Raw genomic sequence first — 12646 nt, 5'->3', positions numbered from 1 at the left:
CCTTTCCTAGGAAACTAATATTACGAATTCTTTTTTTAACCATATATAAGGCTATTGGCTGTTGTGATTTTTTATTTCTTCTTATGCTTATCTTGGTAAGCTGTACTTTTCAAGGGATTTTTCCATTATATTTAAATTGTTGAATTTATTTGCAGAAACATAAAATATTTTTATTATCTCTTTAATAAATACAAGAACAATAGTGATCATTCCTCTTTGAATTTTGATATTGGTAACTTGTGATTATTTCTTTTTGTTTCATCAGCCTGGCTAGAGGTTTAATTTTATTAAATTTTATGAAACTCTAACTTTGATTTTTCTCCTTTATGTTTTCTCTGTTCTATTTTATTGCCTGTTTTTAACAATGTCTTCTCAATCTCTCAATTTATCCCTTCCCACCCCATTTACCCCTTGGTAACCATAAGTTTGTTTTCAATGTGAGTCTGTTTCTGTTTTGTAGATAAGTTCATTTGTGTCTTTTTTTTTTTTAGATTCCACATATAAGTGATATCATATGGTTTTTTTTCTTTCTCTTTCTGGCTTTTACTTCACTTAGAATGACAGGTCCATCCATGTTACTGAAAACGGCATTATTTTATTATTTTTTATGGCTGAGTAGTATTCCATTGTATAAATATACCACAACATCTTTATCCAGTCATCTGTCAATGGATATTTAGGTGGTTTCCATGTCTTGGCTTCTGTAAATCGTGATACTGTGAACATTGGGGTGCATGTATCTTTTTGAATTAGAGTTCTCTCCAGATATATGCCCAGGAGTGGGATTGCTGGATCATGTGGTAAGTCCATTTTTAGTTATTTGAGGAATCTCCATACTATTTTCCATAATGGCTTCACCAAACTACATTCCCACCAGCAGTGTAGGAGGATTTCCTTTTAGAGAAGTATGTTTTTATTCTGTCCAATTCTTCTTGTCAGTGTGGACACTGAGCGCTTTTGAATCTTTCTCCAACTTAACCAGAAGCAAAAAAATCCCTCATTTTAATTGATTTTTTTTCTTTTTCAAACCTTCTGCAGCTTGTCTTTAATAGAAACACAATTTTCAGCTATCGTCCCACTTTTTAAACATTTGCACTGTTTTCCCCTTGGTGGTTCCAGAATTATAAGGTAATTGAAATTCTATTCTCAGTCCTTTTTTCTTCATGTCCTACACATTTTCTCTGAGTGTTTCTCCCCATTCATTTGTCTTTAATGTCATGCTGGTATTTCTTCAAATATACCCATACCAGAGTTCTTTCTTTGTCTTTTATTAGTTGAAATTCATCCTAGGTTCTCACTTAAGTCTAGGTTTGTGTTAATGTTTGCATCTCTCTCACTCAGAACTTTTATTCTCTATCTTTGACTTCAGTGTCCCATTGTACATAACACTGGAAGATGAAACACATAGCATTTTAACTTCTGATTTGGCTTATAAATTTCCATCTCCTTTTATGTTATTCTGTCAAACTAGGAAGCTTGCCTGGTTCTTGTCCTGTGAGACTGAATCCTGGATAACACCTGCTTGGCTGATACTTCTAACAAGTAAATCTTGATCGCCACAACCTTCATCTCCCCCACAAAAAAGAAGCTAGGATCTATATGACGCTGAAATAGTGCTTCTAAATGCTGGGGCATAGTGGGGCCAATGTCTTTCAGATAGTAAGTATTTCATTGAAGAAGTTATTTCCCTATAACCTCTTCTCCTGAGATGATATTTGGATCATTCTTATTCCTTTGTGGCCCTGGGGATGCTAATAGTTGAGCTCTGCCCATGCCAATGATCCCAGAAGGGTTGAACTGCTCAGGAAGGATGTTTTCATTCTAGGTCATTTTTACTGGATTTATAAGGGTAGAGAAGAAAACAATGAACATGTAACTCTGAAAGGGAAAGAAGGAAGAGTGGAGGCAGGGAGGAGAAGAAGGAGTCCCGGATAGTTCTGACACCCAAGAGTCTCAGGGCTTCTGGCCTTAGATAGGTTTCCACAACGGATGGCAAGTCTGAATGACAGGGGATCAAACCCAGAGACAATGGCAAATAATCAAAAGCTAATAGGAATGCTGGGGGAAATGGAACCAGTTACTTCTGGATAGGAAGGAGATCCTAGAAAGCACTAGTAGGGATGTGGGAATGTAAGGCAGGGAAGGGAAAGGAGCCAACCCAAGTTGTACTGAGCAGCATATAACCCCTGTAGACAATGATGGAGGGGTTCCCAACATAGACATCTGGGTCTCTGTCCTGCTGGGGACCTCAGCAATTGGCACAGAACACATCTCAGAGTAATCTCATTTGGTGGGCAGTGGACAATTTAATAAGCAAGGAAATTGGAGTATTTATCCACTAACTTCTAACTGTCATGGATTGAGGTCTGCTCCTGGGGACATTAGCTCTCTGATGACTTCAGGCTGCTCCATGCAAGAGCCAAGCATCCTCTGGTAACCAGGTAATCCCTCAGGCAAAGAGTTACAAGTGGTTGAAGGAAGATGCCACATGCGTGCGTGAGAACCCTGAATGGTGAGGATCTGTGCAAGAGGCACTGAAAGCATCTTCATGAGCAGTACATGTTGGGTATCAAAGTCTTGGTCAAGACTGATCTACATGGCTTGGACTAGGGTGAGGCTAGTGAGGAGCCATATACACCTCAGTCTTAAAGCAGTCTTCACCCTCAGCGTCACTCACCTGTAGGGTTGGCACTTGAGTGAACTTGGCGGTGATTGCCTCCTTACATGGTGTGCCCTGGACACCAAACTTGTGTCATGCTAGTCCTGGACCTTCTGATCTAGTGGCAGAACGAGAGACACCTGCCTTCAACAAAGCTGAATGGAAACAACTAGCGTGTCAGACATTCGAGAGACTCTGTACCTGAAAAAAAGAATGGGAAATAGTGGAGGCTGAGTCTCTTCTCTACCTGAAAAAAGTGGACCGAAAGAAAGAGATGAAAAAGCAGGTCCCAGACAGTAGACTAGGGCTCAGGACAGCCCTCCTTCCCACACATAGGGACAGTCAACTCCAGAAAGTTTATGTGGTTTAGGTTGGTGATCTGACCAGTCCTAGGTCCAGTCCTTTTGTAGCCTGTCCATGACACAGCTGGCTCTTTTGCTGACCTCGTTCTCATGACCATCTTGAGAGAAGACGGAAAAACTAGAGTTGGTGACATCAACACAGGTGACCAGACTCGGTCCTCACACGGCTGACCAGGAATTGTGTGAAGGGACTCATGCTCCACAGGCCGGCTACTTTCAAGTCCCTCCATCGCTGAGAAGAAATTCCTTTCTCAGGTGAGACTGTGCTTCTGGATTTTTCTGTCAGATTGGACCCCAAGGGATGGCCAGACACTGGACAGCTGTTCAGAATAGCTAATCTTGTCCTATGTTCTGAGTCAGGAGACTCTCGGAATTTATTTTATACAGGGTGAAAAAATAATCCCTAGGGGGTAAAAAGCCATTGACACTAGATCAATAACCAATTCTAGAAGTAGAGTCAGGCCTCAGGACCCTAGAACACCCTCCCCTTCCTCGGGGGCCTTCCTGGGGACATGACCCATACTAGTCACCACAGGAGGGGGTTTTTCAGAGAAAAGCTTAACCCACAGTGTTTCTGTTTCATTAAGTCATCATCACCAAGTCCTCCCACTAGGCTGTCTGTAGTACTGAGTCTTAGAGTCACAAGACTTCCTCAATTCTGACAGAAGGCGCTGACTGCTGCACTCACAACTGAGGGAGAGCAGAGATCAGGACTTTCTCCAAGCCAGCATTAGAGCCTGTCACCAGGAAAAGCCAGCCTGAGCAGAGGAGCTGCAACCAACCAGAGGGAGCATAATTCTGAGAGCATTTACTGTCTGAGCATCTGTATTCTGCCAGGCACCTTACCGGTAAGTGAGAGCCAGAGCCGTGAAGATCAGACTTCCAGGCTTGTAGAGATCTTGTAAGTTTTCAATAAAGGAAGTTCAGAAGAAGTTTTATGAGCATATTCTCCAGTCTGGAGGGGATCCGTTCCTGTCTCCTTCCACACTCTCTTCATTCAGTAAGAGAAGTGCAAGCTGGAAGCACTTCTAGGAATATACATTTTAAAAGACATTAAACATTGCCCAATTGCATTTTCAGCAAAGGCAAAAGATATTTCTATAGGCTCAGAAGCAATCTAACTTCAGACTAGTTTACAATGTGACGAGTCAGGACCCCACCCGAATTACTCACCTAGATTCTCCCTCTCCTCTCTGTCCATAGTAGGAGGCCCCCCGGAGACCTAAGAGGTTAGGAATTAGGTCTTCAACCTCTCCCTGCATGATCTCTTAAACATCTGCTCTAATTGAAGTTTCTCCCACCCCAGTTGCCAGAACACCTCAGTTTCCTCATCTGTATGATGAAGAGCTCTGAATAAATAGCTGATATTCAGACTCTGATTTGTGGGTTGATTCCATCAGATACAACTGATCCGTAAATCAGAGCCTTTGAGAATGGTGCCCACAAATGGACATTTTAAAAGAATACTCAAGTAATTCTGAAAACCAGAATGAACTACATGAACTGAATTTTCAGAGTATTTAGGATTCTACATGTTTTACATACCCCAGTAATTAAGAATCATTTGTCAGCCCAGATTTCAGCTGGAGCTTACCTCCTTTTAAAAATTATTTTAAAAGATTTTAACCATTATTTCAAACTTTATGAAAATTCCAATGACTTACCCAAGAGTTCTGTGGATTTTCAGTAGCACAATTCCTCTTTTCCATCTTTGACAACAACTTCTTGCTTTAGCTAAATTCTTGTTCTTTGCTCTGAATTTTGTGGCTGTTTCTCCATTTCTACTTTGGTGTCAATTAAGGGAGTTGGTTGGTTTTCACACACAAAATAACTAATCACATTATGTTATTTTCCCACGGGGTGAACTTTACTGAAGACTTTGGCGAAGTGACAGGAGAGTTACTGCAAAAACATGAATAGCTTTGGACTGAGTTCTAGGCAAACCTGTCATATGAGTCCTTTGGTCAAAGACACGTTATTCAGCCAACCTCTGCCTTTGATTTCCTTTGTGTGTGGTGCCAATGGGGAGACCACAGATAGCTGTGGGAACCAGGTGGACATGACGAGGTAGAATTTGAAGTGGATGGTGAAGCCCAGACAGGACTCAGGCAGAAATGAGAGAGGAGACAAATGGCCATAGGAGGGAAAGCACAAGGTGGGTTGGAAAAGGCCCTGAAAGCTGCTGTTTGTAAAGTAGTGCATTGGGGTGGGGGCCTAGTTGGAAATGAGGCTGCAGAAGAGGACCAAGGAGATACCGTGTGCTTGTGTGATCAGGCCAACGTGACCACAGGATGTTTAATTGTATTAAATGATGTTTGACTGGTGTAATTGCTTTACTCTGAGAAGCCTCAAGGGTTTGGGGGCAAGAACATTAAGAGTCAGAGGGTCGCATCCCATTCTCACCGTAATTAGACATAGTAAGACAAGCCAAATTATTTGGTTTCCTGAGAGCAGAAGCTCTCCAGATCGGTTTGGGAGATGAGTCTGTTTTCCAGTTTCCAAAAACAGAATTCCAATATTCTTCTTGTTTGTTTCCCAGGCCAACCCTAAGGTGGTTCCCTAAGTTACTGAGCAAATTTTAGTGTTCTCAGGGTTTTCCAAAGTCTCCCCCAGCTACTGAATCTCCTGGGAAAATGTAATATTTACAGCTTATGTCACTAGCATAGAATTACCTGGAAAAATGAACAGCTAAAGCTTACTCATTAACATACAGTAATGTTATAATCTCCCTCTGCTTTTTGCATTTGGAGGCCCTGAAAAGACAAAACCAAGCTCATCAAGTGTTCTCACAGTATCATTCCAACCCCAGGTCAGGCTATTCCAGTGTCTTCCCTAAATGCTCATGCTCAGTGGAGGGCAGGAATCAGGACATTTTCATTGTGATGTCATCAGGCCTTTGGAATTTGCCTGACACATTGTAGATAGTTATACCGATTGAATGAATGAATGAATGAACTAATTGTATTTGGGACTCTTCCAGTTAATCATGGGAAGATGGAAGATGGTAAGAGATGAAGAAAATGCCTACGGTAAGCGCATAACTCACAACGTGTATTCACCCCTACATGTGAGTCTGGGTATTAAAGGGAATGGACTAACTCAAGACAGAGATTTCTCCATGCTCGGATGAAACAGCAAGAACCTGGGGGTTGGCATTGGATCTAGATCTCTGCTCCTGCTCTGCTGTGAGATACTAAGTTCTTTGACTAACCTGCACCTCTGTTCCCTACTCTGATCTCCACAGAAGGGGATGTAGAGGACATCAAATCCTGTATTAGAGAGAACATGATTCACCAGGTAGAATGTGTTAGAGAACAAGGGTGGAGGGTTAAACGGGCATCTTACTAGGCAGCAGGTTTAAGAGAGAGGAGGGGAGGAGGAGGAGGAGGGAAAGGAGGGGGGAGTAGGGCTGGTTTCATCTTATCCTACCAACAACCCCATGAGGACAGCTCTGTAGTACTGATCCCATCTGTGCAGAAGACGTTTAACACTCAGATTAAGCAGCTTCCCAAGGTTACACCACTGGCAGAGGGTGAGGCTGTGATTCAAACCCTAGGTGTTGGACTCCAGACAGCCCTCACTGCCAGGCCCAGGGCCCCTCCTGCCTTTCTTTGGGAAAGTATTGCAGAGGCCACTGAAGTGGTCCAGTAGGGACCAGGTCTGTACAGTGTGGATGACAGATAATGTCAGATGGAGGAATGACCTGTATTATAGAGGGGTGCCCTCTAAAGAAACATTCACCAGGTGCTCAAGCACCTACAGGTGCATGTGTGAGGCCAAAGAGGGAAGAAATAGATGGAAAAAGATCCCCCAGAGTTGACAAATCTCGGACCAGGTCACTCAGTAAAGGTTTGATCCACAAAGCACAAGTTGAAGGCATTCTGCTCTCCTCTGTTCGAAAGGGGCCCAGGAGACCAGGTACCAGGCAGGACACGTTGCTTTAAGGTTCGGAAGCTCACAGGTAATTGGTGCTCACAGGTTTAGAAGATGACAAGGCGGCGTGGCAGGAGCCCAGGCTGCTGCTCCTCCTGGCTGGGAAGACGGGGGCAGGGAAGAGCGCCACGGGAAACTGCATCCTGGGCCAGAAGCACTTTGTCTCCAGGCTCGGGCCCACTTCGGTGACCAGAACCTGCGCGGTGGGTAGCTGCAGGTGGGCCACGTGGCACTTAGAGATCATTGACACCCCAGACCTTTTCAGCTCCGAAGTCGCCCAGACAGACCCCGAGTGCAAGGAGAGAGGCCGCTGCTACCTGCTCTCGGCCCCCGGGCCGCATGTCCTGCTGCTGGTGACCCAGCTGGGCCGCTTCACCGCCCAGGACCAGCAGGCCTGGAGTGGGGTGAAGGCGCTGTTCGGAGACGGCATCGCGGCGCGCACCATCGTGGTCTTCACCCGCAAGGAGGACCTGGCGGGGGACTCGCTGCAAGATTATGTGCGCGACACGGAGAACTGCGCGCTCAGGAAGCTGGTGGCCGAGTGTGGGGGCCGATTCTGTGCCTTCGACAACCGAGCCACCGGCGCGGAGCGGGAGGCGCAGGTGATGGAGCTGATGCGGCTGGTAGAGGGCCTGGTGAGGGACCACGGCGGCGCCCCCTACACCAATGATGTGTACAGCCTGGCGCAGGCCCTGGGGGGCGCTGGCCCCGAGGAGAGGCTCCACAAGGTGGCGGAGACAGTGGCCACCCGCGCGCAGAAGCAGCAGAAACTCTGGCTGTTGGCCTGGCTGTGGGCGTGGCCACAGATGCTGGGGACCCAGTGTAACAGGAGCGTGGCCGGTCTGTGGGATGCCACGGTCCAGTTATTCAAGCACTTCTGCAAACACTGGCTGCAGGCCTCGACGGTGTGAACTTGAATCTTGTAGGTAAGTTGGCAAGACAGAAACTGCTTAGAGCTCAAGGGGAACTTCAGAGGAATCTGAGTTCTCAAGTACTGTGGTGAACACTTTTAAAATAAATTTGGACAAAGGGTGGAGAATATTGCTCAGTGGTAGAGTGCATGTCTAGCAGGTGTAAGTTCCTGGGTTCAATCCCCAGTACCTCCATTAAAAAAATAAAGAAACAAACAACCTCCCTGTGAGGCAGGAGGGAAGGGGACAGGGCACAGCAATTCAAGGGGCAGTGAACACCTAAGTGGTGGAAGATTCAACCCCCATTTGGCCTTCAAGCTCAAGATGGTGGGAGATTTGACTTCTAGTAGACCTGGAGCTTCATTACTGACTCATTGTAATGATTTATCCTGATCAGTGATGCCCACAGGCACCATGACGGTTTCAACCACAAAAGGTCAAAGAGTGGGTGGTGGCCCAGTTCCTGGGTAGTTGGAATGGTCCTCCCACTTATTGGCATGTGAAGCTACTCAGGCCGTAAAAACTGGCAACACTACCTTGTGGCCACCTCTCTCTCCCTCATCTTCAGGACTGTGGGCAGTTTATGGAGTACATATCTACTTTTACTTTAACCTGAGCACCCAACCCTTACACCTCATGGTGTTTGTCTCTTGAAACAGCCTACACTCTATTTAGTATGTATCTCTCTAAATAAATTGATTCACTGAACTGTGGCTCGCTCTTGAATTCTTTCTTGCAAGAAGCCAATGACCCACACGCAGCTGGGTGTGTCCTGGGAACTCCACTGAGACCTGGGACACGGCCCTCCTCACATCTCACATTTGTTTTTTTTTTCCTTTATCACCCCCAACCAAAAAAATATTTTAAGATAAATTTTTGTTTTAATTTGTACAATCATAAAATATCCTTAAAACGTGTTCGTCATCTTGATGTATCTCTTGAAAAATAGTGAAATGACTGGTAGTATTTTAGTAGGAAGTGGATTCATAGCCAAGGGAAAACATCTATATTGTGAGTTTTGTTTGTTTGTTTAGACACTGTCTTTCTCCCTCCAACTGCTATTTGTAAAAAAGAAAAGTAAACCCCACGTAGACTGAGTGGCTTAAAAACAACAGACAATTATGCCTCACAGTTCTGGAGCCTGGAAGTCCAAGATCAGGATGCTAGCATGGTTCAGTTTGGGGGAGAGCCCTCTCTGGCGGAAGACTGCCAACTTCAGCCGTATCCTCACAGGATGGAAGGGCGGTGCTCGCTCTCCCGCAGCCTCTTTAACAAGGGCACTAATCCCAGTCCTGAGGAATTTATTCTCTGGCCCAGTCACCTCCCAGTAGCCCCACCTCCTAATACCATCCTCTTCAGGTCAGGTCTCCAACATGTGGATGTCGGGGGGACACAGACCTTCAGACTGTAGCTACCCTGACTGTCCTTGAGAATTTGCTGGTTCTTATGGGTGGATATCTCCCTATGTGATCTTGTAGATTTTTATTATCATCAATGAGAGAGATGTCACAGTTATACTTGATGATTACTTCTGACACATCCATTAATTTACTAGTACAATGATTTAGTGCCAAGAAGTTTAATGTAACTATATGCAAATAACACAGTTTCCAATTTTCTAGCGTGTATTATGGTTCATGCCTGTCCAAAACAAAGTAAGATTTGGGGAAAATAAAATGCCGTATCTTTCATGTGGTTATCTGCCTGGATTTTTATGCAAATTATCATCATCATCATCACCATCACCATCAAGCTCCTGTCTCAGTGGAGAAGAGAGGGAGCAGCTGGTGCATCAGCCAGGAGCCACAGGGCATGAAGTTAGGTGCAGCTGTCCTGTGGGGTTATATAGGGGATAGGCCAACCCACGGTAAGTTCTTAAATGCCAGCAAACTTTAGGATCTCTTTATTTCTCTTTCTGAATGTGTTAGAACACTTTAAAGGAAGTCTTTCTCTTTATATCAACCAAGCACTAGTTAGGAGGTGTGGATGCAGGAGGAAGCAGCTACCCCGAATCTACCATGGTTCTGAGAAGCAGAGGGTGATGGGGGAGGAGAGGAGTTGTGTGCAGGAGCAGTATGGCCATCCCAGCTCTTTGTGAAGGCCCCTATGCGCATTTGTTTGGATGCCACATGGGGTTAAGGGCCTACGGACGCCCAGGATTACCAGCCTAGGCTGGACTGCAGTTTTGTGGGGAGGTGGGGGGAGTGCTGAGGGTCACAGTGGTCAGTGAGTTGGGCTCTGTGAAGCCTGGCTGGAAAGAGGTTCATTATCAATTCCTGCCTTTAGCAACCTGCTGTGCCCATGCAGGGACTCTCAGCCAGGGAGGGGTTCCTTACACGACCTGAGGGGCCCAGAGAGGAGCCGGCAGAGGGGACACCACCAGGTGCCCGCAGCTCACCCAGCCAGGACCACAGGCACATGAGCATGCGCACTGGACCAAGGTAGCGCTTACCAACGGAGCTGATTTTAACCTGCTGTTCTTTCATTTTTTCATTGCCTCACGTCCAGGTGTCCACATATGCCCTCCAGTTTCTCTCTTTACTTATTCCTTCTGTCTTGTTTGTAAATGGAAACGTGATTTTTAAAATAAATATGAGTGTTAGGATTGTAAAATTCTCATGCGGACTGTAGCGTATAGAAATACATTGGGTCGGAGGAAGGTTTGACATCCATGGGTAAAACGCCCTCCTTGGGGCATCACCAAGAACGTTGCGGGGATAGTGGAAAGAACAGATGTGCGCTGGGGCCCAAGGGACTTGTGTTCCAGAGCTGGTTCCCTGTGAATTTACTTTGAGATCTTGGGCACAAAGGGATTAGTTTTCTCTTGAGAGATATATATTAATACTAATCTTTATAGCTTTCATGTATGGTGAAATCATGTGCGTGAAAACACTTTGTAGGTTAAATCCCAAAAGAACATGATACAGAAACAAAAAAATCTAAGAAGAAACTTTTCATAATAATAAAACAAATAAATTTCATACTCATAAACACATACATTTCACACTTATTATTCATAATAAAGATTCTACATTATTCTGTGTATACATAGAGTTGGGAGCTATTGATAATATAAGGTAAGACATGATTAGTTGTCAGATACATTTCCAAAGTACAATTAAAGTTGTGTTTGTTCCCTAAAATATTGCTACTTTCTAATCCTTAGATTTACAAATATGCAAAATGACTCATAGGTAAGTGTGGAACACACAATTTTATTTTTGTTTTTAAAATATAATTTAATATTACATAGGTAATACTAGATAGATCATAAAACAAAATAATACAAGATTGATCATAAACTAGAAAACTGCAGCTGTAGAAAACACTATAAAATAATCACATTTATTGCTTAATATTTTATGATGAAAACTATCTCATGAGGTATGAAGGATAATTATCATTAACAGCCTTTTGTTTGAAGAGGAAAGTAATCTACTGAGAGATAAATGATTTCTAAGGGCAAAATGTGGCCAATCAGAAATCAGAACCGAAACTTATTCTTTCTTACTGTCCTATAGGAAGAATTTCCTTAACCAGATGCAGGGTCAAAAAGCTATCCAACTTCTCAAAAATGGTATATTTGTGTAGATAAACATTCATATTGACTTCGTCTCCTCTCACCTTTTGTTTTACCTCTTCAAGCATAAAATGCCTTGATCATGTGCTAATGCAGGGTTGGTTTTTTTTTCACATTTGCATGCCCTGCTGCCTAGATCAGCTGCCATTTTACCAAAAGAGTTTCATATTTGGCTTATTTGAGAGCTGTTGTTGACCAGGATGAGTTTTTCAAGCAGAAGATTTCAAACAATGCACACTTTCTTACATAGTCTTGTACAATATTCAGTGCCTGGCTGGGCAGATGCCACTACACCCTATGGATTTAATTCCCTAGAAAAGGATTCCTGTACTTTCTTGGGGAAGACAAAGTCAGACTATGACCTAATATTCTTTTGTTTATTTGTATGTTTGTTTGCCCTGAGAGCAGAGCCCTCATCTGATAGTGGCAATATTTGCCTTTTCTTATACAACAGGTTTTGTGCTTGCCTCTTCCACTAATAAAATATTTTGAGATTTTTGTAAGTTTGTCTTTTACTTCTTTTCTTTTTTAATAAAGCAGTTGTCTCCCAAAATGACATAGTGTTTTAATTATTATTGGGAGTCTTAATTATTTTTATACCTTACATTCAGTCTCACTCTTTGTCCAGTTCTTGTTTATTTTATATTTTTTTCACTGTTTATAATTCTCAGATATCATTAAGTTTAGGCATTCTGACTCCTCTGAAAATAGTATTAAATTGTATATATCAATTGATTTACTACATCTTTCCTTCCACATGCTGAAGAAATATTTCTGGGAGACACTGAAGAGAACTGCTCATCACTCCTCGAAAATTACACACCGCTAAAAATAGACACCCCAATCCCAGAGAACAAAAGACAAAGGTGGGGTATAACCAACCAACCAACCTAATTATTCCCCCCACCCAAAACCGAACAAAAACAAAAAGAAAAAACTCCTTACTTAAAAAAAAAAACAAAACACACAGACAAGGGCAGTCACTCTGTGACTCAGTTCTGCAGGTTTCTGGAAAGGAGCAACTGCAAGTAGGAAGGCTCAGTTCTAACCTGTTCCACAACTGGGCTCCAGTAGGTAGAGAAATTCTTCATGAAACCCAGTGGTTCTTTCTCGTGCAAAAGAAAATAACTCTCTAAGTGGGTCCCTTTGTAGGTGCTTTCACACAGAGACAGATCCGGATGGGGTCTGTTATCAGAGTTAC

At 43.6% G+C, this 12646-nt stretch overlaps 1 protein-coding gene across 1 annotated transcript; it reads left to right on the top strand.

Moving 5' to 3' along the window:
- The first annotated feature begins 3643 nt into the window (after positions 1–3643).
- Positions 3644–8573, top strand: GIMAP1 (GTPase, IMAP family member 1). Its single transcript, XM_072964200.1, has 3 exons — positions 3644–3869; positions 6002–6050; positions 7000–8573. Exons 2-3 carry the CDS (start codon positions 6008–6010, stop codon positions 7863–7865), a joined length of 909 nt encoding a protein of 302 aa, XP_072820301.1. The 5' UTR covers positions 3644–3869; positions 6002–6007; the 3' UTR covers positions 7866–8573.
- The last annotated feature ends 4073 nt before the right edge of the window (positions 8574–12646 follow it).

The sequence above is a fragment of the Vicugna pacos genome, chromosome 7 (genome assembly GCF_048564905.1).
Source record: "Vicugna pacos chromosome 7, VicPac4, whole genome shotgun sequence".
Taxonomy (NCBI): Eukaryota; Metazoa; Chordata; class Mammalia; order Artiodactyla; family Camelidae; genus Vicugna; species Vicugna pacos.
Note: the sequence above shows the minus strand (reverse complement) of the source record. Positions and strands in the feature narration are given on the sequence as shown.

Bases quoted from the DNA above. Each gene is read 5' to 3' on its own strand.
- GIMAP1 (XM_072964200.1), top strand. From the start codon at position 6,008: ATGGGAAGATGGAAGATGGTAAGAGATGAAGAAAATGCCTACG. The intron at 6,051-6,999 runs GTAAGCGCATAA...TGGTGCTCACAG, and splicing joins AGATGAAGAAAATGCCTACG to GTTTAGAAGATGACAAGGCG.